General features: G+C 38.7%; 3 protein-coding genes across 4 annotated transcripts in view; 2 read left to right on the top strand and 1 right to left on the bottom strand.

Moving 5' to 3' along the window:
* Positions 1 to 7,610, top strand: part of gnai2b (guanine nucleotide binding protein (G protein), alpha inhibiting activity polypeptide 2b) — a 48,069-nt gene extending 40,459 nt beyond the window's left edge. Inside the window, exons 6-10 of the mRNA XM_006783136.2 lie at positions 2,579 to 2,707; positions 4,680 to 4,809; positions 5,302 to 5,455; positions 5,571 to 5,763; positions 6,404 to 7,610. Coding sequence (XP_006783199.2) covers positions 2,579 to 2,707; positions 4,680 to 4,809; positions 5,302 to 5,455; positions 5,571 to 5,761 — 604 coding nt within the window. The 3' untranslated portion in view covers positions 5,762 to 5,763; positions 6,404 to 7,610. The remainder of the gene's footprint in view (positions 1 to 2,578; positions 2,708 to 4,679; positions 4,810 to 5,301; positions 5,456 to 5,570; positions 5,764 to 6,403) is intronic.
* Positions 7,611 to 8,995: 1,385 nt separating this feature from the next.
* Positions 8,996 to 11,609, top strand: inka1b (inka box actin regulator 1b). The gene is made up of 3 exons (XM_006783138.3): positions 8,996 to 9,125; positions 9,215 to 9,256; positions 10,496 to 11,609. The coding sequence occupies exons 2-3, from the start codon at positions 9,254 to 9,256 to the stop codon at positions 11,423 to 11,425; spliced, it is 933 nt and encodes a 310-aa protein (XP_006783201.1). The 5' UTR covers positions 8,996 to 9,125; positions 9,215 to 9,253; the 3' UTR covers positions 11,426 to 11,609.
* A 1,307-nt stretch (positions 11,610 to 12,916) lies between these two features.
* uba7 (ubiquitin-like modifier activating enzyme 7) overlaps positions 12,917 to 23,314 on the bottom strand; it is a 33,065-nt gene continuing 22,667 nt past the window's right edge. For both annotated transcript variants that reach the window (XM_087841325.1, XM_006783482.3), the window contains 3 exons: positions 15,982 to 16,083; positions 14,756 to 14,838; positions 12,917 to 13,785 (listed from right to left, as the gene is read on the bottom strand). In XM_087841325.1, the coding sequence (XP_087697451.1) occupies positions 13,653 to 13,785; positions 14,756 to 14,838; positions 15,982 to 16,083 (318 nt within the window). In that variant the 3' untranslated portion in view covers positions 12,917 to 13,652. The remainder of the gene's footprint in view (positions 13,786 to 14,755; positions 14,839 to 15,981; positions 16,084 to 23,314) is intronic.

The following is a 23,314-nucleotide window of genomic DNA, read 5'->3' as shown; positions in this document are numbered from 1 at the left end:
TAGAGACAGGAAGGATTATTCACTAACTTTCATTTAGTGATTATTTCTCCCTCTCTGGGTTTGATTCTTTAATACTATAACCTGATAAGCAGAGCACCGAATAATTTGTCTTGGGGGAGTGAAAAGATGAGATTTTAAAAAAAATGTGTTTACTTCAAGGAAAATTAGCTTAGAAGTAAACTTTGAGAATTGATAGTTCTTATAACACCCTCAAGTGATCATTTTTTATTGGAACATGCTGATTAATTTTGTGGCAGCGCTATATAAAAGTATGAAATGTTGCTTTATGTGATATTGCCATTTAAAAAATCTATTGTAATGGCTGCTGTGCTGTGAGACAAAACAAAAATTTTAGTCATTTGTTATAGTTATGGGTTTTGTTAACTCATTAATTATTCTGTAACGTTTTAAGGATGCATGAATGGTTTGATCAGCCCGATTGAAATGGTGGATATATATCTCAGTTTCTCTGTGAAGTGTGGGCTGGCTGGGCAAGTAAAGCTCCCAGTTGGCTTCGGATGATGATGCAATGCTTGTGTAAGCCAGGCAGTGTCAAACATGGTGCTTTCACACTCCCCTACTGACCAGCAGTCTGTCAGATAGCAGAGAAAATGCAAAAAGGACTGAGGGGAAGTGGGAAATATGAGTTGTAAATTTTGACATAAAAAACAAAAACAAAAGAAATGACCTTCTTTCTTGGATAGTCTTTATAATGTTTCCTTTTCCCCACATGCTTTTCATATTGAATACTGCTCTTAAAGGCAACATGTCTTTAAAAAACAGAATAATATGATGGAGAGTATGACTGTATTTCTTATCATGTGATAATGGGTATAGAGATGGGCTTTGTTCTGCATGCTATGATGTCATTTTACTCCAAAGGCCTATACCAAGCTTAACATTGTAGAGACTGTGGTACGTTGGTATCAGATTTTATTTTTTAACCCAGTTGATGGCATCGTGGGAGACTGAAGGCAAGCAGTAAAATAAAGAGATCTTTAGTATGGACTTTGCAAGGCACTGAGGTAGCAGGAGAAAAAAAATACAATAAAATCCATAAAGCAATGCAAGCAAACCGACTGTGAGGAGCTTGCACAAGAAACTGAGGAAAACACTGGAACTAGTCAGAGATGAGGGTAATGACCTGACAAAGATTGGGGGAAAACAAGCAGACTATATCCACATTAGGAGCGATGGATAATAAGACACAGAGAAAAAAACAAAATGAGGGAGGCAAAAGGAACAAAACAGGGAAACAAATGCAACAAAAGCATCATGAGGAGTTGAAAAGGACAAAGGACTCACACAGGCAAGAAGAGGACACAGACAGGAAATACAGAAGGGATGTGGAAAAGAAAAAACACCCAGGAACATAAGAGCAAACAAAAAATTAAAGATGTAATATAAATCACAGCATCATACCACAAGTGCCATGGCAAATTGGAGTGATGATGGAAAATGTACCCCCCCCCCCCCCCCCCCCCCCACACACACACACAAAAAAAATGCATTTAATACAGAGCTTTACTGCATGAGCAGTATTACACACTTCTATTGCAGGAGATACACAGCTGGTAAACTGAAATGGACAAGGAGAAAAAAACATCTGAGATGCAGCAGCGTACTGCAGCAAATTAAATGTGCAGACGTGTGTTTTCTCAAGCAGACAAATAACTTCTAAAGAGATCTTCGGCAGAATTAAGCCAACAGATAACTAGTATTCAGTGTAGCTGTTGGTCTCTAACAAGCTCAATTTTAGTAATGAGTGCGGCCGAGACAGAGTCACAACCAATATTCAGTGTTACCATCTGCAGGAAACTCGTTGGCCAGAGGCGCTATAGCACAAAAATCTTACAACAACAGAATCAATCAAGAGGAAAATATGCTGCAAAACAATTTCACGTATACAAACTCAGCCACTAGTTCTGCACTGAGTGAAACAGAAATATAGTGTGTTGGATTAAATACCCGTATGTAGATGTAGCTGCAGGTTTTAATCTGTTGATGAAACACAGTGATATACTTCTAGCATTGTATCTACTGATAGGGCATATTAAATATCAGCATGATGTTACACACCTAGAAAAGCCATTTTTAGGCCACGTGAAAAGATAGCAAATACGAAACGTTTGTGGATATAATAACAATTACAGAGAATAATAATCAATTTTGTTTGTAGCTGGTCAGCAGTTTTATAGTGGTGATTCATGAAGAAATGGGCCACAAGATGTTTTTGTTGAGTGGCAAGTGAGACAAACTGATAGCAAAGCTGAGCAATAAAAAAAAGCCAGAAATAATTAAACTTCATTTTTCTGTTGTAGTTCTGCAACTCTAAACTGGTTAGAGTGAAAGATGCACATTGCATTTGACTATAACTTTACTGTAGGACCCGATTTACACACTTCCTTTAAAAGCACTTCAGAAATCAAAAGTTTTAAAGCTATTCAACTGACTCAAAAATTGCAGTTTTGGGTAGTGCCTCAGCAGCCACACGCCTTCCTGTTGTTGTTTTTGTCTCTCATTTGTTGCAGATTGTAAAGTCATTTTGAAACCTTGCTCTCTCTCTTTCTGTCTTAAGTTACCTGAATGACCTGGAGAGGATAGCTAAAACAGATTACATTCCGACCCAGCAAGATGTGCTACGAACTCGGGTTAAGACAACCGGCATTGTTGAGACTCACTTCACTTTCAAGGAACTCCACTTCAAGTAAGGTTCAATATCAATAACCTGTCAATTAAAAGTGACATATTTTTTAAACAAAATAAATATATAGATGAAAAAAATATATTATAATTTCACTTTTAACAATTTTTTTTTTTCACTTTTAAACTTCTTTAGCCGTTTGCATTGTTTTGTGAGAGTTCTGGGACCCTCACTTGAAAGTTGAGCCCCCTCCCCATAGGCAAGAGGCAGGGTACCATAGGTCATAGGTCACCAATCTGACACACAGAGGGCATATTTGACTTTTAGTGGGATGCCGAACATAATTTGGGAAAAGCAGTAAGGCAAAAATGTCACTTGAATATTTGATATGGGCATGTTGTCATTTAATTAGTGTAGACAGCGGCATACTAAGATACCTGTTCTAGAGTCGTTATGACCTTCCTTGTGTGAAGACAGGCGAAAGATGTGAACTGCAGCCCTGAACCTTTCTCGACCACACCTTGCAAAGCTGTGGAAACTGTACTGCTCAGTCTGATCAAACATGAAAACTGTCTTTAACCTGCCAGCTCCACAGTAGTTCATGTCTGATATCTGCACATCTAAGAATAGAGCAGTATCAATCTGTACAGTTCACTGTTAGTGCCTTCTGCACAGGATTATTTCCAACCATGAAAACGTGTCTAAAGGAATCTATTTCTTGCTCTGTTTTACGTGTTTGCAGTCGGAGGTGTCTCATCAACAGTTCATTGGGATTTATGGGGGAAATGAACCATAGTGACTGTGAAAAGGGCAAGAGAGGACCTGATTTTCTCTACATTTTCCAGAGTTCATGGGTTAACGTGGTTCTAGTTTACCACAAAAAATCTACACTTGATTTTGATCTCAATCTTTATAGCGTTAAGGGGCAAGTGACCCTCCTGGCTTGAAATATGTTAAAACATCAGAAGACAAATTATACCAGCAATTAAAAGCTTAATTACTGTGATTGCGCTAAGAGCTGACTAATAAATTAGATCCTTCCCACAGCGCTCCTCCTTAATAAAACCAGAGCATTATTTAGTAATAAAACATGTTTGTCTGACATGGCACAGAACTAGTACTGTTGGTCTTACATAAAATGTGCTCTAACCCAGCCCAAGCACTTATGTGTGGGATAGTAATGCATGCATAGATATGTAAAGTATGTTATATAAATGTGCAAAGGGTATAAATGGAGAAAGAGAGTGTCAGGTAGATAAAAAAGATGAACTATATTTTTGGGTTTTTTTTGCAGATTTCTTTGTCTTTTTGGGTCTCAACACATTTTAATGCACTTTTTTAATACATATTAAGAGTTATGGGTAATAAAAAGGCAGCGTATCCACTTGGCTTGGTGTGACCTGCTTCCTGATAATCTCTGATATTTGCTTTGTGTTACCGCCTCAGTATTTGAGCTAAATAATGCATGAAGGCGATCAATACAAAAAAAGCCACGTTTGTGCTTTTTCTGCTCTATTCACCTTAATGAAGCCGATGCTGTCACCATTGACAGTGGCTGGCTTTAGATCACGTTGTGTCTAGTCGAAACTTCATTTTGGGTTGAGTATTATATATGTATACAGTAGTTGTCCTGGTGAACTGTTTTTATCTTTCCGTAGGCTTTTCTCACACCTCTCTTCTGCGAGTTTTAATCAAGTCTCAGCATCTCCATTAACTGAAGCTTTACTCTGAATATGGACCCTGTCTGCCTCTTCTATCCTGCACTGACCCTGCAGTCTTTCATCAGATAAATTATGTGACAGACGTCTCTCCACCTCCTCACCATTTTTAGTCCCCAAACAACCACATGAAAGCCAATTTATTTCCTGGCATTAAATGTCACTCTAAGTTTGCCCTTCCTTCACTCACAGCACTTTTCCTGAAATAGCAGTTTTTTCCCCTGTTCACATTACTCCTTTTTTTAATTGTGACCTCCTTCCCCAAATATAGACACACAAACACACAATTTACCTCCTTTGTTTGATCTCTCTGGCAGAATGTTTGATGTGGGAGGCCAGCGCTCAGAGAGAAAGAAGTGGATTCATTGTTTTGAAGGAGTAACAGCCATTATCTTTTGTGTTGCACTGAGTGCTTATGACCTGGTGCTGGCAGAGGACGAGGAGATGGTAAGGAAAAGTCCACCCTCTTATGCTTGTGTGTATGTGTACTTGTATGTGAGCCTCTTTCTGTATGGATGATATCACTTTACTAGCTTCATAAATCTGCTTTGAGGGCTCATTTTCAGTATGTGATACATTACATTATATTGCACTGCAAGGAATGTACCATTTCCCATCCCTCCTTATAATGGCTGAATGATAGTCAGCTCCATGTTGTAAAATTAGCTCATTGAGCTTCACTGTGAAGTGTAATTATGCAATAAAAGACGTAATAGCTATTTGTTCAAGTTATAGCACATGAACTATTTAACCCCAATTTTTTTGAATTGCTTAAAGAACGTGCTCAGGAGACATTTGGCCAAGAGATGCTGTGAAGTACCTGCAATATTTGTCCTCACTTTTATAATATAGAAGAACATTGTCCCCTGGTGGCAGCGCTGATGAACTGTTACACTGTAGTGAAAGTCATGAGCCATGACCAGTTTTGATTCTCTTTAGAACCGAATGCATGAGAGCATGAAGCTTTTTGACTCCATCTGCAACAACAAATGGTTCACCGAAACCTCCATCATCCTCTTCCTCAACAAGAAGGATCTTTTTGAGGAGAAGATTACCCGCAGCCCTCTTACCATCTGCTTCCCCGAGTACGCAGGTACACAGTGGAGCATCAGGAGCGATACTGCATCTGAGATCACAGTGATCATTCTCTGCAGAAAGTTCAACTTGATAATAAACTGCTTCCTTGTGTCCTAAATCATATTTTACAGGCGCCAACAAGTTTGATGAGGCTGCCAGCTATATCCAGACCAAGTTTGAGGACCTGAACAAGAAAAAGGACACCAAGGAGATCTACACCCACTTCACCTGTGCCACTGACACCAAGAACGTGCAGTTTGTCTTCGATGCTGTCACTGACGTTATTATTAAGAACAACCTAAAAGACTGTGGTCTTTTCTAAAGGTATGCTTCAGAGTGGGTAGAAATGTTACCGTAAAGCCTAATGGGCTGTTATTGTATTTTCATTTGGGTTGTCATTTAGGTGGCCTATTAATGATCTCATCAGCTATGTATTGTCTGTACTGGCACAACTCAATATTCAGTCTAGAGCTGTAATAATTTATCACTGTGAAGAAATTAAATTGGCAACATTTTAATTTAATGCTTCATCGCTTAAGTAATGTGTAAGAAAAGCTGGCAAAAATCATTTAGCTTGAGCGCATCAAGTGGGTTGTCTTGTTGTTCGGCAATAGTAAACAGTGAAATATCCAGAGTAAGACAAATGTCATTGTTGTGATACAAAATTAATTTCATGTCTGCTGAAAGGAAAATTGAAGGGAAGACAGAACTTGGGAACTTTGAGTTTTTCAGCATGAATTTGTATAGTGACTTATTTGAATGTGATTTAAATTGAGTGAAATTACTTTTTATATTGCATTTTTTTAACTTCTCAAGATCTGTGCAATTTTTTCACTAAGAATTAAATTTGCAATCAACTAGAAATCAGAAAGTCAAACGTGAAACAAGAGCTCCTTTCTCTTCATTTTATTTTATGTACATTTACTTGTCTAAAGAATGTATACTTGTTTGTCTTTTCATGCAGGACAAAACCCGACGCACACAGACTGCATGAGTGACTGCAATAGCCATGAATGATTACTGCTTTTCATAATGAAAACCATAAGAGAACTGATTCCTAGAGGGGGAACCTGAAAGAACTTTAACAATCACTGTTTTGCAACCATCACGTTATCTGTCTGATCTGTTGTTATTGTTTTTATATACTGTATAGCTTACTGCTCCTTATCAGGGGTTACTTGTACACATATATGACCGAGAACCTTCTAATTTGACAAAAGCAATCAAATAACAATTAAGGCACTTACATGAAAAGATCTGCTTTTTTAATTGCATTTGGAAACTGTGTAACTGTATGTTGGCCAACTGGCCTTCAATAAATGATTGTTGTAAGAGTAAAGTTTGACACAATTAAGACCTGCAATCTCATTATAACAAACGACTAAATCAAAACACTGGGAGGAAAAAACAAACAAAAAAAAACATGTTTTCCATTTTCGTGGACCAGTTGGGGAACCTCTTGGTATTTATTTGACTTATTCAGCGTTCTTTTATATTTGGATCTCTTATTGTGTTTTCCTTTTAGGTTTACATTTTACTTTGCCTTTTACTTTTGCATTTTAATAAGAAGATAAAGTCAAATGAACCTTTTTTTATAAAAATTCTATTAACTTATGTTAACTGGCATTTTATGAACCTTTTGACTGTAAACAGAAGTTATTTTTTAGAAGAAAACCAACAAGCATGGAGAATGAAAATGGATGAAGGGAAAATGTTTTTTGTACAATGTTTACACAGAATCAATATTCACTCTTGTACTATAGTGCATTGTTCTGCATGACTTGTCCATAGATTAGCTTGTATTCCCCACAAACTGATTAACATTCCTTAAGTAACTTCTTAAAAGAAACAAAACATAAATGGTTATGTGTCACTTTTAAGATATCTGCAAGATTTTTAAGTGGTTATGTCTGTTCCTAACATGGATCGTTCTGTACTTTTTATTTCAATCCAAGTCTTTTTACATATGTTTGTGCCTTGATATCTGTTTACACTTGTTCTTTAGAGACATGCTATCTTCATAGTGTGAACTAGGGCTATTTCTACTCCACTTCAGTTCACAAAATCCATCATTTAGGATGCACCACAATACCAAGACAAATGGATGATAGTTGTTTGTTAACATTAAAGTCCTTCACTTGTTAAACGTAAATAAAAGTTTGGTCACATGATCTTTTATTCTGCTGCGTGATGTGTTAAAGGAAAATTCAGAATACTTCATTTTGTTTCTTCATTTTTTTAACCAGTTCACTAGCAGAAGGACACTAAAGACAATGAATTGAGCAACTTTAAAGTATAGAATAAGCACTTTGCTGATTAAAAAGACATCAACAAAAAACTGAGAAGAAAAGGACATTCATGCAACTAAACTAAAAAGGATTTTGGTAAAACAAGACTATGTAAATACCATTCAGACAAACTGCAGCTATAAGCCAAACTTGTTTTATTTTATTTTAATACATCCTTTACACATTAGTTCTTGCAACTGAGCATGTAAAAGGTACTTAAAGCAAAGAAATGAGTGCGACTGCAACCTAAACTTTGCTGAATTACAATACAGAGTGTTGTCAGCATATAAAGAGGTGAGATAATGACGCGCGGTAGTCATGCCAGAAGGTATTTTGCGTTTCAAAAGGACCATTAGAATAGAATAGGGAATACGCATTGCTGAAGAAGCTTTGTGGAAAAGATCCACAAGGTGGCGACATGTAGATTTATTTCTATCAATACATACCTGGGACTTTAGGTACAGCTGTTTTCCTGAACGGCTCTGCAGCAGCTGCCTTTAGTAGCCTGCACGATTCTGGAGAGAATTATAAAATGTCTTTTAAATGCTTGTTTATCAACTGAAATCAAAATCTTTCATTATTTTTTTCATTATATATATTATAACTAAATTAATAACTAAAACGACACGTGGAAAAAACATTTTATTTAACTAAAATAAAAAAATAGACTTTTAGTAAAGGTTTAAACTAACTGAAATTATTTGTAAAGTTGGGGGGGGTATAGAGGTAATGTCCTTAGTTTTAGTATTTGTTAATCTAATAAACTGTATCATAACTTGGTTCATGAGTATTTAACGGGCATGTTTATTCTAACTTGTCTATAAGACGGAAAGTCTTATTTTTTGTTGCTAATACTAATTTTCCTAAATCTTGTCTCTGGCATATTTCCTCCATACAATAAAAGACTAATATTAACACTGAAAATAGCAAAAACATTTCCAAACAATAACAACTAAACCGAAACGAGCAGCACTACTCTGGAAAATAAAAGGATAAAAAAAACAGTCGAAATGAGATTTAAAAAACTATAATAACTCTGCTGGAACTGGTGCTCAAAAAATTCAAAATAGCAATTGGACGACTTGAGTATTCTCAGGTGTCTAATTTAAAGAGCTCCAGATGTGGAGTCCCAACAGTGTGGTGTGAAACGCACAGCGGGAACTACTGAAATGACTCCAGGGGGCATCTTATTTCAGGCGACTCACTATTGGCTGGTTTTGTAATGGGCTGTGCTGATTCGCTGCGACAAAAAGCTCAGCATCGACAAAGTCCACTGACGGAGCTTCATTTGGTTCAGAGGAGAGAGGACCCACAAAGAGCGAACAAACCTCCGATCAGCTGTTCGTCTGAAGAGTTGTTGTTGATTGTGCTGCGATTCATTTGGAGCCACATACAGAGGTGAGTATTGGCAAACCGCTGTGTTTTTAGGAAGGGTGGTAGTTGCCACACGCTCAAAACTTAATCCACTACTCTCTTTTCTTTTGCAGAAAAAAACACAAGCTTTGAACTTCACTTTCTCACAAGCAATGGTAAGTTTATTTTTTCTTTAGTTTACTTGTATTTTAGGTGCTGTATTAGTTTCATTAAGAGTACAAATGCCCAAACCACTTGGTAAACCCACTATGTGAAGCTTTCTTAAGACACTGGCTTCTCCTAGTTTTTTGGTATTTATTTTCTGTTTTGTTTTTATTTTATTTCTTGACCAACTTCTCTTTATAGTGCTTTAATCCACTAAGTCACTCTTAATTCAAACCACACTGCCTTTGCCAAAAGCGCACAGCTGGGTGAATCACTTCTAGCCCATTGTGTGAAAGCAGCCAAGAAGAACAGGGCATTTTAAAAGTGGCAGACTGACCACAGAATCTCACAGTGGATGTCTCTGCATGTCAGATGAAGTCTCCCCCAGAGGCCAAATGGTTCAGCACCCACAGCTGTGATAACATCATGGCATTGTGGCACCTTTAGTACTCCAAGACAAACAGTGGCAGTTAGAAGCTCAGCAAGCCAAATATTGTAAGAACCTGAAAGCTAAACAATAGCACTACGGATTAGACTGGAGGCATTTTTGCAACTTCCTGACCCAGGAACTCTTAGTAAATTGTAGTTTTTTCTTCATTTTTGTAATGATCAAAGTGCAGATTAAAATTTAAAGGATTTTTTCATCAATATAATTATACTGCCTACTCGAAGATGGTTTAATTAACACTGAGCACATGATCTTTGTGCAATTCCAAAATGTTGCTGTCACTTCCTGTTTTATAATACATGCCAGTCCACATCCTGTGAACTAGGGGAATCCAGAGAGGATATGTGAGCCTTCACACTCCACTCCAAACTAAGCTCTACTTTGTTCAACTTCCCCTCTAAATTTAGGAGGCAGGGAGAGTTTTCCCCAGTATGAAATGTGCATCCTGTGCTTTTAATTCATTTTCTGGACTCATATTGCATGGGATGGTCTCTATAAAGCTGAGGTTTTTCAGGAATGCTTGAGTTGTTATACGGCCAGAGAGCACAGTGATCTCAGCTGGTAAAAATCTTACTGGCCGAGTCCTGGAAATAACACACTGAACTGTTCAAGATATAGCTAGAATGGCCAGGGGATGATGGGATATGTTGGAAGGCGGCCTAGGAGCTCTCTTGTCTGTTGCAACGAATGAACATAGCTTGTCTTTAATTAAGTAGTTTTGGTGGACATGTCAATTTTGAATAGACTTTACTTAAATTCTCCTTGCACCACTAACTGTTTGTCTGCCTCTCCTGTTGTGCAGCTGTGTTTAGGAGATTCTTCTGACTGCCTCCGGGACCACATGCAGTACATGAGGAGATCCCTGCAGGATTTGAAGCAGATAAGCAGGCCGAGGCCACTTAGTGAACCATGTGTTCAGTCTTTCGCTGTCACTCGGTTATACAAACAGAGGGCACAGCAAGAACGACTCACTCGACTGCGTGCTTCTGATGCCAGTGAAGCCAGCACCTATGACTCTGCCTGCTGCCTGGCCAGCCCACTGGAAGAGGAGGAAGAGCAACAGGAGCATGAAAGGCTGAAGCAGGGCTCTCCCAGCAGTGAGAAGAGTGTGGACTTTGACTCAGGTTACTCTGAAGCTTCTTGGCCTGATGAAGGCGTGGTGCTGAGGAGGACCAGAAACATACGAGTTTCTTCTTCTGCCTGTCTCCGCACAAACAGAGGACCTTCTGGTCGTATCCGACCCAAGTCAACATCAGACGCCTGTCTGGAGCGCTGGACATCATTCGAGGCCAGTGAGCAACGGGACTGGACGACAATGCTGCTGAGCCGCAGCAGGAACAGACAGCCCTTGGTTTTGGGTGACAACAGTTTTGCTGACCTTATAAAGAATTGGATGGACCTACCGGAGCTTCCTGAGCCAGCAGAACAAAAACCAAATGCAGGCCGACGTCTTGCTAAAGACATTCTGGTTAACATGCGCCGAAAACTTGCAGGGGTGTCCAAAGGTGTGGAGATGAGGCAGAGGCCAGGAGAGTCCACCAAGGGCTGCAGGAGTGCAGAGGCTTCTAAACGAATGTCCTGTCCCGTGGGACTCCAAGGACTCAAACCTTTCTTTCACCAGTCCCACACAGGTCTACATACACTGGACAATGATTTTTACCAGTTCACCGCTCTCATGAAGACAGGGAGCCGGCAGCCCATCATATGCAATGACATCATTGGCTACATCTGAAGACTGTACCTACAGACACCCGTTTCAAAAGAACTATTATTTTTTCAGTGTTTATATTTTCGGAATAAAAGCTGATTATTATTATTTTTATTATTAGTATTATTATTTAATGCAAATTTGTCTGTCCCTGTTTGTCTGAGCAGTGCTAAATGCTACAAGAATATTAAAATTGTACAAAAAACAATCAACGTTTTGCATTCAAATAATTTTAATCATCTTAAAGCTTCATCATCACAGCAGTATTTTGTGTCAACTTTTAACAGACATAAAACGACTGAAATGCGTTGATATAATTATTGTATCACACCAATTAGTTAAAAACAAACAGAAAACAAATACAAAACAAGGTTTAGGAGCTGTGTAAAGGGCACAGAGTTTGTACCAGATTAAGAAAAGAGAGTGGTGTGCATCAAAACTTGCACAGTGTAGTTCAAAGGTCTTGATCCACTCATTGCTTTATGTTTTCCTAGGAAAGCCTAAACTAGATCCAGTTTATTGAAATAACAAATACATTATATAAGGCACTTATTCTATCACTCCTTATATTGTGGAGAGGCAGGTTCGTGATGGCTGGATTATGTGTCTTTCTATCCAGGTATGGTTTTACAACACTGGCAGTGTGTTTGGCATCACTCTCATGGTAAAAAAAAAAAAAAAGAATCTATGGCCAGTCGGATGCTTTTCAGATGGTATTGCATGGTGGATCAACTTCTGACGATACATTTCTGGGTTCATAATTCCATCACTTTTGACCACTCTCTGAAATCCAGTCCCAAACCATGACAGTTCATTAAACCTGTTTCCAATAACTATAAGTCCAGTTCTTGTGTAATTTAGCATACCTTAGCATTTTCTGCCTGTTTCCCTTTCTTAAGAAGGCTTCTTCACAGCAAACAGAAGGTAGATCAACTGAAGAGCCAGACATGTCTCAGGTATTGTGTCAAGTTATTGCTGGACATTCAGATGTTGTTCATCTGCTGTAGATAGTTTTTGTACGTCTGTCACTTCTTCTTTTGTCCTCCACTTGTCCAATTTCCTTTGAAGCCCACACTGCACATCATGCAGAGATATGCCAAGTTTTCAGCTAATTTCTCTTCAGGAATCTCCAAAAGTTGATTCTGTTCATCTGGACGTAGCGTTTTCATTGGGAGAAACATTTCGTCACTCATCCAAGTGACTTAGATGAGTGACGAAATGTTTCTCCCACTGAAAACGCTACGTCCAGATGAACAGAATCAACTTTTGAGTTAGTTAAAAATGTGTAAAAGGCATCCAATGTCCAATTAAAAACTCTTCAGAAAGCCTGAAGAACTATTACTCAAGGCAACTTTGATAATTTGGAGAACATCTGGCTCCTCGGAAACAATATATATAAAGAAATGCGAGGTGGCTCAAGAGACTTGCACAGTACTGCAAGCACAATACCAGCAGAGAAAGAACATTTTAAATGATGGTTGGGGAACTGAAGTCTGTTCATGAAATACACAGAAATAACTTGTTCCTCAAAGAGGCATTTTATTGTTCCAACTGAATGTAATCACAAATTTTATCATCATGCAAATTACAAGGTAAAGTTGAAGACATATATTAAGTAGTTGCAGAGAAAATGACAGAGCTGATTCACTTTATATAAATCAAATTCAGACAAGAGCATCAAGAGCGTGCTAATAATGTCAGCCTGTTAATGCGAGGGTGTGGAGTGAAACATTGAGGCTGCAGAAAGGGGCGGGGAATGTACAGAAGCATGCTGAGGACAGATGAAATCCTGCTAAATGACTTTGCTTCTCCACTCTGAACATATGGCAGTATATCTTCCATATCCATAAACACTGTGCACAGCATGACCTTAACTTAAGCCTAATTACCAACACTGGCCCAGTAGTGCGAGATCTATCATGTCTTTGCAACTTCACAACTTCTCAAAACTTTAGGTAAAAGAGTGCAGTTTGCCAAGATTCCTCATTTTCCGTAAAATGATTTATAAATCGATATATATCAGTGTTTTTTAAACATAGATCATTAACACAACAAAGAATGCAGTCTAACAAAAATCATGCCATTTCAATAATTTAAAAACACGAGGAATAAAACGTAGAAGAAAATCATTCAAATATCAAGCTCAGGTAATAAAATCTGTTCATTTTTAAATGTTAGATCCTGAGAATTCCCCTTGTTACACAGCAGCAGATTCATGCAACTCATATTTACTGAAACTGTGCCGATGGTATCACAAGTAAAGGTATCTGATCGTTGGGACTGACTCGCAGTCCTCGTCTTCAGAAAATGACGGGATTAATTCCAGCATCTTCTTATGTGCAGGGATGTCTTCCTTTGTTACCTCCTTCACTACATCAGACACTCTGCAAAACAAATAAATCAATAAATCATAAGCTATTCTAAATAATAATGTGGAAATCAAAGTTTGTGTTGAACAACTGCATATTCTCACTATTAATCTGGTGCTCCTACTAATACCTCTTTTGTAGTATATATCTCCACATGGCTTTACATTGCATGAAAAATCTTAAACATAAGTAATAACTAGCAGATAGAAGAAAATTAACCCCAATAACAAATGCATTGTCCAGGTTTTTATGTTCCCTTTTCACTGGTCCAACATAGGAAGCTCTGGACAGGGTGACTGCACAGGAAGTGAATACTCCAGAGGACATTTATCTTGTATGGTCTGCTGTCCACATGGCCCGCAGTCTGCACCTCTCTCTCCCTGTAGGTTAACCTAATCATAACAACAACACCAGCTCCCCAGAGACTTGAGCTTCCAGTACTCACAACATTATTTTGGCAGACAGGACTAATAATTGAATATTTCAGTTTACCCAGTGAGCCATTGCCTGTAAAGTTTGGAGGTGAAAAGTGATTTATTACATTTCCCTCCTACTCTCTTCAAGGAACTGAAAAATCCTGCAGGGTCTTTATTTAACTGATAAAGAGAGTTTGCAGCACGAGTCATCTGATTTATTCAAACACCCTGGAGCTAATGAAACATGCCTTTAATTTGCTGCAGCATTGAATGGGTCAAACACCCTAGCTTCTTCTAAAACGCAGAAAAAGAATGTCACGCTCATTTTATTCTTTAACGTCTTTCCTCAACAAACAGAAGGAAACCCGAGGAGGAGTTTCAGTCATCTGTGTTTAGTGATGCGTGTTAGTGTGTCAACATGCTCTCTCCTCACCGGCTAGGAGGAAACACCTCATTAGCCTCTAAACAAACAGGAGACTGTTGTTTATTGTGACTGTTTATATGTGCAGCAAAGGTCACGTAAAGGTAGCGATGGGCAGTTTGTACTGTATCTGTGTTTTAAGACATACCTCTTCTTCAGCCTCTCTTTGTGTCTATTGAATAAGACAGAATTCCCATAGAAAAGACTGCAGACATTCAAGTTGCACTTTTCCTGCACAAAGACAAATAGTCAAGATTAAATCTGTAGTACAGTATAATAAGCACAATAAGCCATGACAGTAAACACAGATAGAGTGCACGCAGTAACAAAGACTGATGTCCTTCTGCAAGGACACCAGTCTGCAGAGCTGAAAGTCTGCAGCAGTTCAGGAAACTCCACAAGCAAACTAAGGAAACCCAGTGGTTAAAAGGTTGAAAGAAACAACTGGAGCACTGAGAAGACGTGCCAATTTATTTTCCCTTTGCTTCCTCAGAAAAAAAAAATTCAACACCATCAATAAACCAATATTTGTTAGGTGCTTGCAATCTTGCTCTGTTCAGAGCAAGATTGCAAGCACCTAACAAATAGGCTGGGTGTGCTGTGCTCAGATGTTCTGGTTGAAACAAACATATCTCATACGTATGATGAAGACAGTGACTCAGAGATCAAACGTACAGTGTAGAAAAGTACTAAAGATCGCACTAAAAACAGGAAGAGTTACAATGGGATGTTAAGGATGGGTTTTCCATCACTGCATTCTAGGATACGACATTCAGGTCAACAGTCAGCTGTACCACTCTATCTGGGATGGAAGTGACATCCTGAAATTAAACGGCTTGCCATTCCTCACAGTAGAGGTCTGAATTCAGTATCACGTGCTGCTCTTGTCTTTTGTTACTGGTGATAAGATGGACAACCCAGACTGTGGTTAAAGTACTACAGCGTCAAAGTTGCCTTCAACCAAAGCACAGCTCTAATCTGAACTGCTGAGAGGACTTGAAAGGTACAAAAACTGTGATAAAAACAGTGCAGAAACAGGAAAATGCAACAGTTATGACAAGCTTTTCCAGTTAAACTGTTCACTGCATGAATTTGTAGATCTTATTTTCAAAAGTATTGTTTTACTAATAAAAGGAGCAATTACCTGTTTACTTATCAAAGCCAGTCTTTAACTCACTACAAATTTCAACAGCAAGAAGATTTTTATTCTCTTTTTTTCTCTGAGAAGGTAAGTGTAAAATAGCAAGTCAGGTTATACAATGGGTGTTGTGTAGAGGGGTGGAAAGGTTAATAAAAAAAAATCATGTGTGTACTCAGCAGCACCCGCTGTGAAGAAAGTGTGTTTCCTTGCTGAGAGAAATAAGAAGGCCATACCCTGATACACTGGAACAGATCTTCCAAGGTCATTTCCTGCTGACCACTTCTTCTGCCCTCAACGAGGAAGTCATCCCACAGGCTGAATTTCTTTCCTGCAACCTGATGATAGACATATTACATACAGCAACACTCACACGGACAAAGATGACAGACAAAGTACTGCTTGCTGTGAGGGATGTGCAGAAAATGGTTAAGTCCATAACAAGAGTCCTGCATGCTCAAAGACAGAGAGACTGCATTTTTCATTGGTAGAGCAGCTGAGAACAATCAGCACTCTAGAACCGGCCACACTGAGGTCAAGAAGCTTCTTCCTCATATACGATGAAGGGCACTTTTCTCAAGTTACATCTTTGAAACTTCACAGTTTATGATATGCACCAGTAGAATCTACATTCATCCATGTGATGTTGTGTGTTTGCATCTTTATAAAAGTAAAAAAATAAATCTAAAAAATCTGTGTGAATATAAATGTGCTGCAAGAGAAACAACAATTTTAGACTATAAATTCAAGCTGATTTAAATAGATATTAGTTGCAGTTTTATCTGTGTTTGAGACAATCGGCAACCTTTCCAAATGTCCTTAAATGGCCACATTAAGCTTGAGTTAATTGGCACTTAAGACAATAAACTAAAACAAATTGGAATTTTAATAGTTTTGCTGGTATTATATTAATTATATTGAGCAGTGGCCAAAGTGAAATGATTGATCTGATTTTAATTTTACAGCCTACAATACAACAGGGGCCAAAAACAAAAAGCACTGCCTTCAAACCCCTCACTTTCTCATGGGATCAGATTGTAAATTAAGTTATTTATAAGGTCAATAGGATTAATCTTTGATTTTGCACATTGAGACAGATTAATTAAACCCTTGTAAGCATAAACAATGCATTTGCCACTGGACCTATTGTTCATCACTTGATAATCCACATATGTAAGATCTAAGGAAAAAAAAACATCACCTGATGGAAATGGATCAGAAATCCTCACGTGCAGAAATTAAGTCTAAACATGTCACGTAGTCAGTCGACTCTGCTCACATACAGACGCTGTCTGTTGGAGAAGTTGTGAAGATCAAAAGTTGGCTCGAGCTGAGAATACCAAAACTCTGGCTGAACCTGGGTCCAATTATCTCTGCTTCAGCAGCCAAGGGGAACTTTTTGACTAGCCCTTACAACTCCCACCACTTATGAGGTTTGAGGTTATGGAGACACACTTTTACCCAAGTCTCACTGGATGTGATGTTGATGTCCTTTGTCCCAGTTTTCAGACAAAGCACACTTTTGTAAATGGACTAATAGTTAAATACTTTTCTACTCTATTTGAGCAGTTAAAATGCTTTCTTGGATTTTGTTTGCAAGATGTGCATCATAAGGGTGGACATGCCAGCTTATTTTAACGTGTGACTAGCATCAATTGTTAGTACAATCCTAAACTATCCACGGAAAGAACAAGAACTAGAACCTGAACACATTAAGAAAAGAGGATTCTTTTATGACCTTGCACATGCAACATCACTGTTGGACTGTAAAGGAGATTGTATGTTTTCAGTGTACCTATGCTTTTGTGTGCACAATGCAAAGCAGGCGTGCAGTCTATTTTCATTCCCACTCCTCCTTTCCTCTCTCGCAAGTCTGTCACCCAACTCTGGGGGGGAACTATAAGCCAATCAGCTACCATGGTGACGTCAACTATTCACAGTATAACAGGAGTGAAAAAATAAACAAGAATGCTGGAAACTAACAGGCCGCTGGAAACAATTACAAACGGTTTCCCACAAGCACAAATGCAGTATCTTTCTGTCATGGAACTTCCGCAATAAAAACAAAAATTCCCCCACAAAACAGGTCTTTCTGGGGAACCAAACAAAATGTGGATCAGAAAGTTATTGTTTTTGTCTTAAACTGAACTGCCAGACTGGGACACTGTTAAGAGACTTTTAGCTGCACTTCTGAAGCGGTTATAATTAAACTGCATGCACTTATAGTGGATAGTGTATATACAATAAAAGCTGGGAAAGGTCGTCTTGAGGTTAGAGTTTAGAATTACTGTCTGACAGCCCTCCTGTTATGTTGAGAATAGTGCAAATGACAAATTCCTCCCAAGTGTTGCTTGGTGGCTTATCACAGCTGCACATATTCAGTTGAGACTTGTAGTTGAGTATCAGGTTGTCAAACCTCAAAAACCACTTTATTAAGGATTCAATACTGGCTATAAGTGTGCTTTTAGGTTTACTGCTGTGTGTCTATTGTTGTATGTGGTACAAATTAAGCTGTTGTGTGCAGTCTAACTTCAGAAGATGAGAACGAAGCAAATAGCTATTTCATCAGCCTGAGGGACATGAATTCAAATTGATGAAAATATGGTGAAAATACAGTATATATATTTTTTTCATCTGCTCTATAGTCTTTTTATTATAAAGAGCTTCAAACCTCCCCATAAAACTTGAAAGAAGCATTTTTTCCAGAACAAAACCAGACTTGCTTCATGTGTAATATTTCTGGCTCTGATCTGTCCTCCCCTTGCTTTTCATTCTCCCTCTACAGAGCCCTTCAAACAATCTGTGAGGTTGTTTTTGGTTTAATGAAATGAAGCTTTTCTCAAATACTCTATCAGTGTTTGTGACTTCTCCATAATTAACTACAATGCATGATGTAAATTCTCTCTTCGCACGCGTTCAGATATGAAGTTCCCCAACATCTGACATTAACAGCCAAACGTGCAGGCTGCTTCCTCTTGTTGACAGGAAGCCCAGTGATCCCCCCTTCTCTTCCTGACAGACAGTATTTTATCTATGTGAAAACAGGCCACATACAGTGCCAAAATCATACACACACTGAACGTGGGATTAAAAAAACACACACAATATATAAATCCTCACCCCCTTAATAATATTAAATGTAATCAGCTGATTCCATAAGATATAAATGTGTATTATCACATAAACATAGGTGAGTACTGACATCAATATGGCCTACAGACAAAAATGACCTTTTAGCAATACATGTAAGCAAGTGGGAAATTAAAAGCCATCTCAAAGTGAATGTGAGCTACTTTTCTGTGCGTACACTTTGCAGACTGACATGAAAAGGTCAGAAGGACCTGGCTCACAAAGTATTATTTCAAGTGAGTCAGCACAGTATTAGACTCTTTAAAAAGGACAAAAAACCCCCACAAAAGTAGACCAAGATTGCCAAAATCTGACCCAACAATCAAAGGCTTAATATCACTGGACACAAATGAGTGTTTTCTTTTTCTATTTTGTTTGCTTGTTTTCTAGATTACATGTTTTGGTTTTAGTCACTGTTAACTCCCTAGGGCTGTTAACAACATATGACATGATACACAATACAGTCTTTTGTGATAACATATGCAATTGATTGATGGAGCCCAAAAATAGATGCCTCCATCTACAGATATGAGAGCAGGAGTGCAGTCTGAGGAAGTTTAGCTCATGAACCTGATAAGGAGGTAAAATGAATCCCAATCTAACTGAAGCACATTTTTGCTGGTTATTGTGAACAGAACCAAGCATTTGAAGAAAAATCATAATGTGTTGTTCATAACGTCTATTTCAATCTTGCCCTTTGAGACAATGAGCACTTTCGGAGACAGGAAGCGACCAGTGACCAGTATGAAAACTTTGATAAGCCCTCCTACTTTCAGCCTGCCACAAGAACCACTTCTGCACAGGCACGCTCCTGTCTCAGCTTCACTTGCTGGCAAGAATCCCAACAGTGGAAATATTTTTACAACCCATTGAGGCTTGAGGCCTGTTTCTTCAAAGGCATCTATTTTCCTTTAGAGGCCCTCAAAGAGAGCTTTAGAGGAGTCAGATGGAGGATCTGTGTGGTCTCTTTAGATCACATTTTCATCTTGATCTCTTTAAGCTTCTTGTAGCTTTCCTTTTACAGACATTCTGGTAGCATTTCAATAAGATCCAATGGTCTAGATACATTCTTAAATGAACCCGAAGGTCAAATTGCTCTCCACTGCTGATGATTACTGAATGTGATATTAACTGCAGTTTAAGCATATATTTGTTTTTTGTTTTTGTCAAGGGTGATTTGTGACAGAAGGATAGCAAGAAGGGTGAAGGGTAAGGTTTACAAGATGGTATTGAGGTCTTCTATGATGGATGGTCTGGAGAGGTGAAGATGCTAAGACTTTTATTGGAATTGGATTAGAAATCATAGGATATAGGGATGTCTCAGGCTAAGCAGTTTGGAAAAAGCCTAAAGGGGCAAAACTGAGATGGTGTGGGCATGTGCAGAGGAGGGATAGTGGATATGTTGGACAAAAGATGTTGAAGATGGAGTTGCCAGGCAGGAAGGAAAGAGGAAGATTTCAGAGAAGGTTTATAGATGCAGTGAAGGAAGCAATATAGAGGTTTAATGTAACACAGGAGGATGCTAGGGATAAAATCTGCTGTGCCCTTAGCTAAAGGGACCAGCTGAAATAAGAAGATTTCAGCTATATGAAATTCATAATAACCATTATGTAGATCATAGGTCATATAGGTTACAACTAGGGATGGGTACCGGTATCCGGTGCCATAATGGCACCGGTTCTGACACAAACGGTAGTAACCAGACTGAAAAGCAGCGCACATTTCAGTGCTTTATTTTGTTGCTTTTTTCGCTGAGATGTCACACACTTTGAATTCTAGCCAATCATTTTACCTTTGCAAGCGTAGTATGTTGGCCCAGGTACGTACGTTCTTTTAGAGCAGAGCTACAGATTAAAAATGCCCAAAGCGAAGCGGTCAAAGTCTGGCTGTACTTCACAGCAAAAGATGCAAACTCAGCAGCCTGCTACAAGTGCTTTAAGCTGATACTGTGATACTGTGCAAAAGAGGTAACACCTTGAATCTGATGAAACACCTGGTGACGTATAACATTTTGTTAAAAGCCGAGAAATGCGCCGTATTTGATAGCTTGCTGCGAGACCTCACACCGAGCACATCTACTGCGGGTGGGTTGCCTGTTATCGGATGCGGAGTTAGCAACATCCCCCAAAAACCCGAAGAGGAGAGTCCTGGCCCTTAGCCCTGCCAGTATAGCAGAAATGATGACGGATGATGATGGCAGCAGCAGCCGTTCTTCTCTGCGTGAGTAGCTTCATGTTGTTCGTGTGTAATTTACATTGAGTAAGCTAACCACGTTATTACATTAATGCACGTAAGGTGAACTAGCAAACGCCGGCGTAGTTATATACGGCTGTCTTCTTGTTTGATGGCAGATACTCCATTCACCCTGGCCAAAAAGGCTAAAATGACTAGAGAAAAAGTGGAAAACAGTTAAACGTGAGAGGTTTTTGGACAAAGTTTGAGTTTTTTCCATTGTTTAAGCACTGCTTCCAGCAAAGAGTGATGCCATAAAGGCACTAAATTACAAATAACCACATGGTGAACGCAGTTGTAAGGTGGCCATGCAGTGCTCAATTGAACTGTCAAATGTACAAATACACGGGACTGTAGTATTTTTATAAAATATCTGTATACGCCATATAGATGTTGATGCTCACTATAGAAAGTTTCAACGAGATCGGTCCATTCATCCAGGATGAGAGACAAACATACAGTCATTATTGTATGACCAGTGAGCACGTGTGAGACTTAAAATAGTGAAGTAGATTATTCTTATAGCACAAAACCAAATGACAAAATGACTGAAATGACACATGACCAATCATATAATAACATGAAAAACTAAAACTCAGTTGTAAAGTGGAAATTCTTCCACTAAGGCTTGTTTATACAATGTTTCTATGAAACCAGAAAACCAATCTCCCAGTTAACATCGTTTTGGTGACACTGAGTCCTTCAGTCCATTTTAGCATTTAAGACTGAAAGATAAGCCTTTGGTGTGCTATCTAATCAAGGCCAAACAGTCCATGATCACTGTAATGCCACATGGTTCCAGATTTAGTGTAAACTGAAAGAGTAACTTTAAAAAAATCTTACATCAGAAACAGTTTTGTTTGTTTTCCTGTTTTCCTTAGTGGGACAACAGTACTGTTATGTAAAATATGCCCTTTGTTCGATTGGAAGTGTCATCTGCTACTTGACCACTATTGATCACCACTCTTCTTTAGGCTGCAGTGAAGAAGCAGATGGCTGGGACCTCCAACTGTTCTATCCAACCCTCTGCAATTATCATACCCCAGAGAGAAGACAAGGATGCCAGCCTGATGCAATTCTCATGCAATTTTTTTTAAAGCTCCATTAGTATTAAAGATCCTTTTTATTTTAAATTTAGGTCCCTTTTTGACAGCTAACTTGTGAGGTACAAATAGAGGGTGAAAGCGGTGAAGGCAGAGCGGGGGTAGGAGCTCTGCAGCGATCAGACTCTTCTCAGGAGAGTGCAGAGTTTGACACACAGACTAAAAGCAGTGAGAAGCTTTGAAAAGGCTTCCATTGACGTGTAAAACAGCAAACAGAATCTCAATGTGACTGTCTTTCAATGAGAAGATAACAGCACTCCACCTGACTGAAAATGACCTGGGGCAGAAGCACTAAGTCAATAAAACCCTTACAAATGGGCCACTGACATGCTGGAGCCTGTACACACACTCCAACACCAGATGTTTGATGGATTCCCACTTATAAAGCAATGGATTATAATTAAAATGCCTTACAGGGATGATCTGATTGTGAGACATGCATATGCATTATAATTTTCTTCCATTTGGAATAAGTGCAAATTTCTTTCTGCACATTTCAGTTTTGCCATTTCTTGATGTCTTGCACTTAATACTGCATTACTTACTGTGAACATACAGGCACAGACACATGTATGAACGTACTCTGTGACTAATATGGTAACTAACACGATGTTTACTATTGGTATGAGGCATGTAATGGGACACAGCTCTCTGCAAATCACAGGGATCAGTTCAATAACAGCATACAGCCCTGGGCTTTGTGATCAACATGCCCTTTGTTGCTACGTATTTATTTGTAACATTGATCTGAGCTTTAGAAATCAAAGGTCATGCTCTTTGGTTACATGATGTGATGCTATATGTAATGATGCAACGTTTTCATGTATTGGCTACTGGAACAAGGTATTGATATTTATAGATCAATATGACATTCAGCTCTTGACGACATTAAATAAGCGTCTCCCTCTTATCCGATGTTGGAATTGAACCCACGGCACCAGTAATTTCCTTTTAGGATATTGATCATTTGCTCAATCCTGTAAGCCCCACTGGCTCCAATATCACATGCAATGTCCTGTAAGTCTTCTCAAACTGTCAGGTGTTTGTCATGTATGTTTTTTAGTCAAATGCTGGATGGATTTCCTAATTTTTAGCATAGACATTT

The sequence above is a fragment of the Neolamprologus brichardi genome, chromosome 5 (genome assembly GCF_056152115.1).
Source record: "Neolamprologus brichardi isolate AB-2024 chromosome 5, ASM5615211v1, whole genome shotgun sequence".
NCBI classification, from domain to species: Eukaryota; Metazoa; Chordata; class Actinopteri; order Cichliformes; family Cichlidae; genus Neolamprologus; species Neolamprologus brichardi.
Note: the sequence above shows the minus strand (reverse complement) of the source record. Positions and strands in the feature narration are given on the sequence as shown.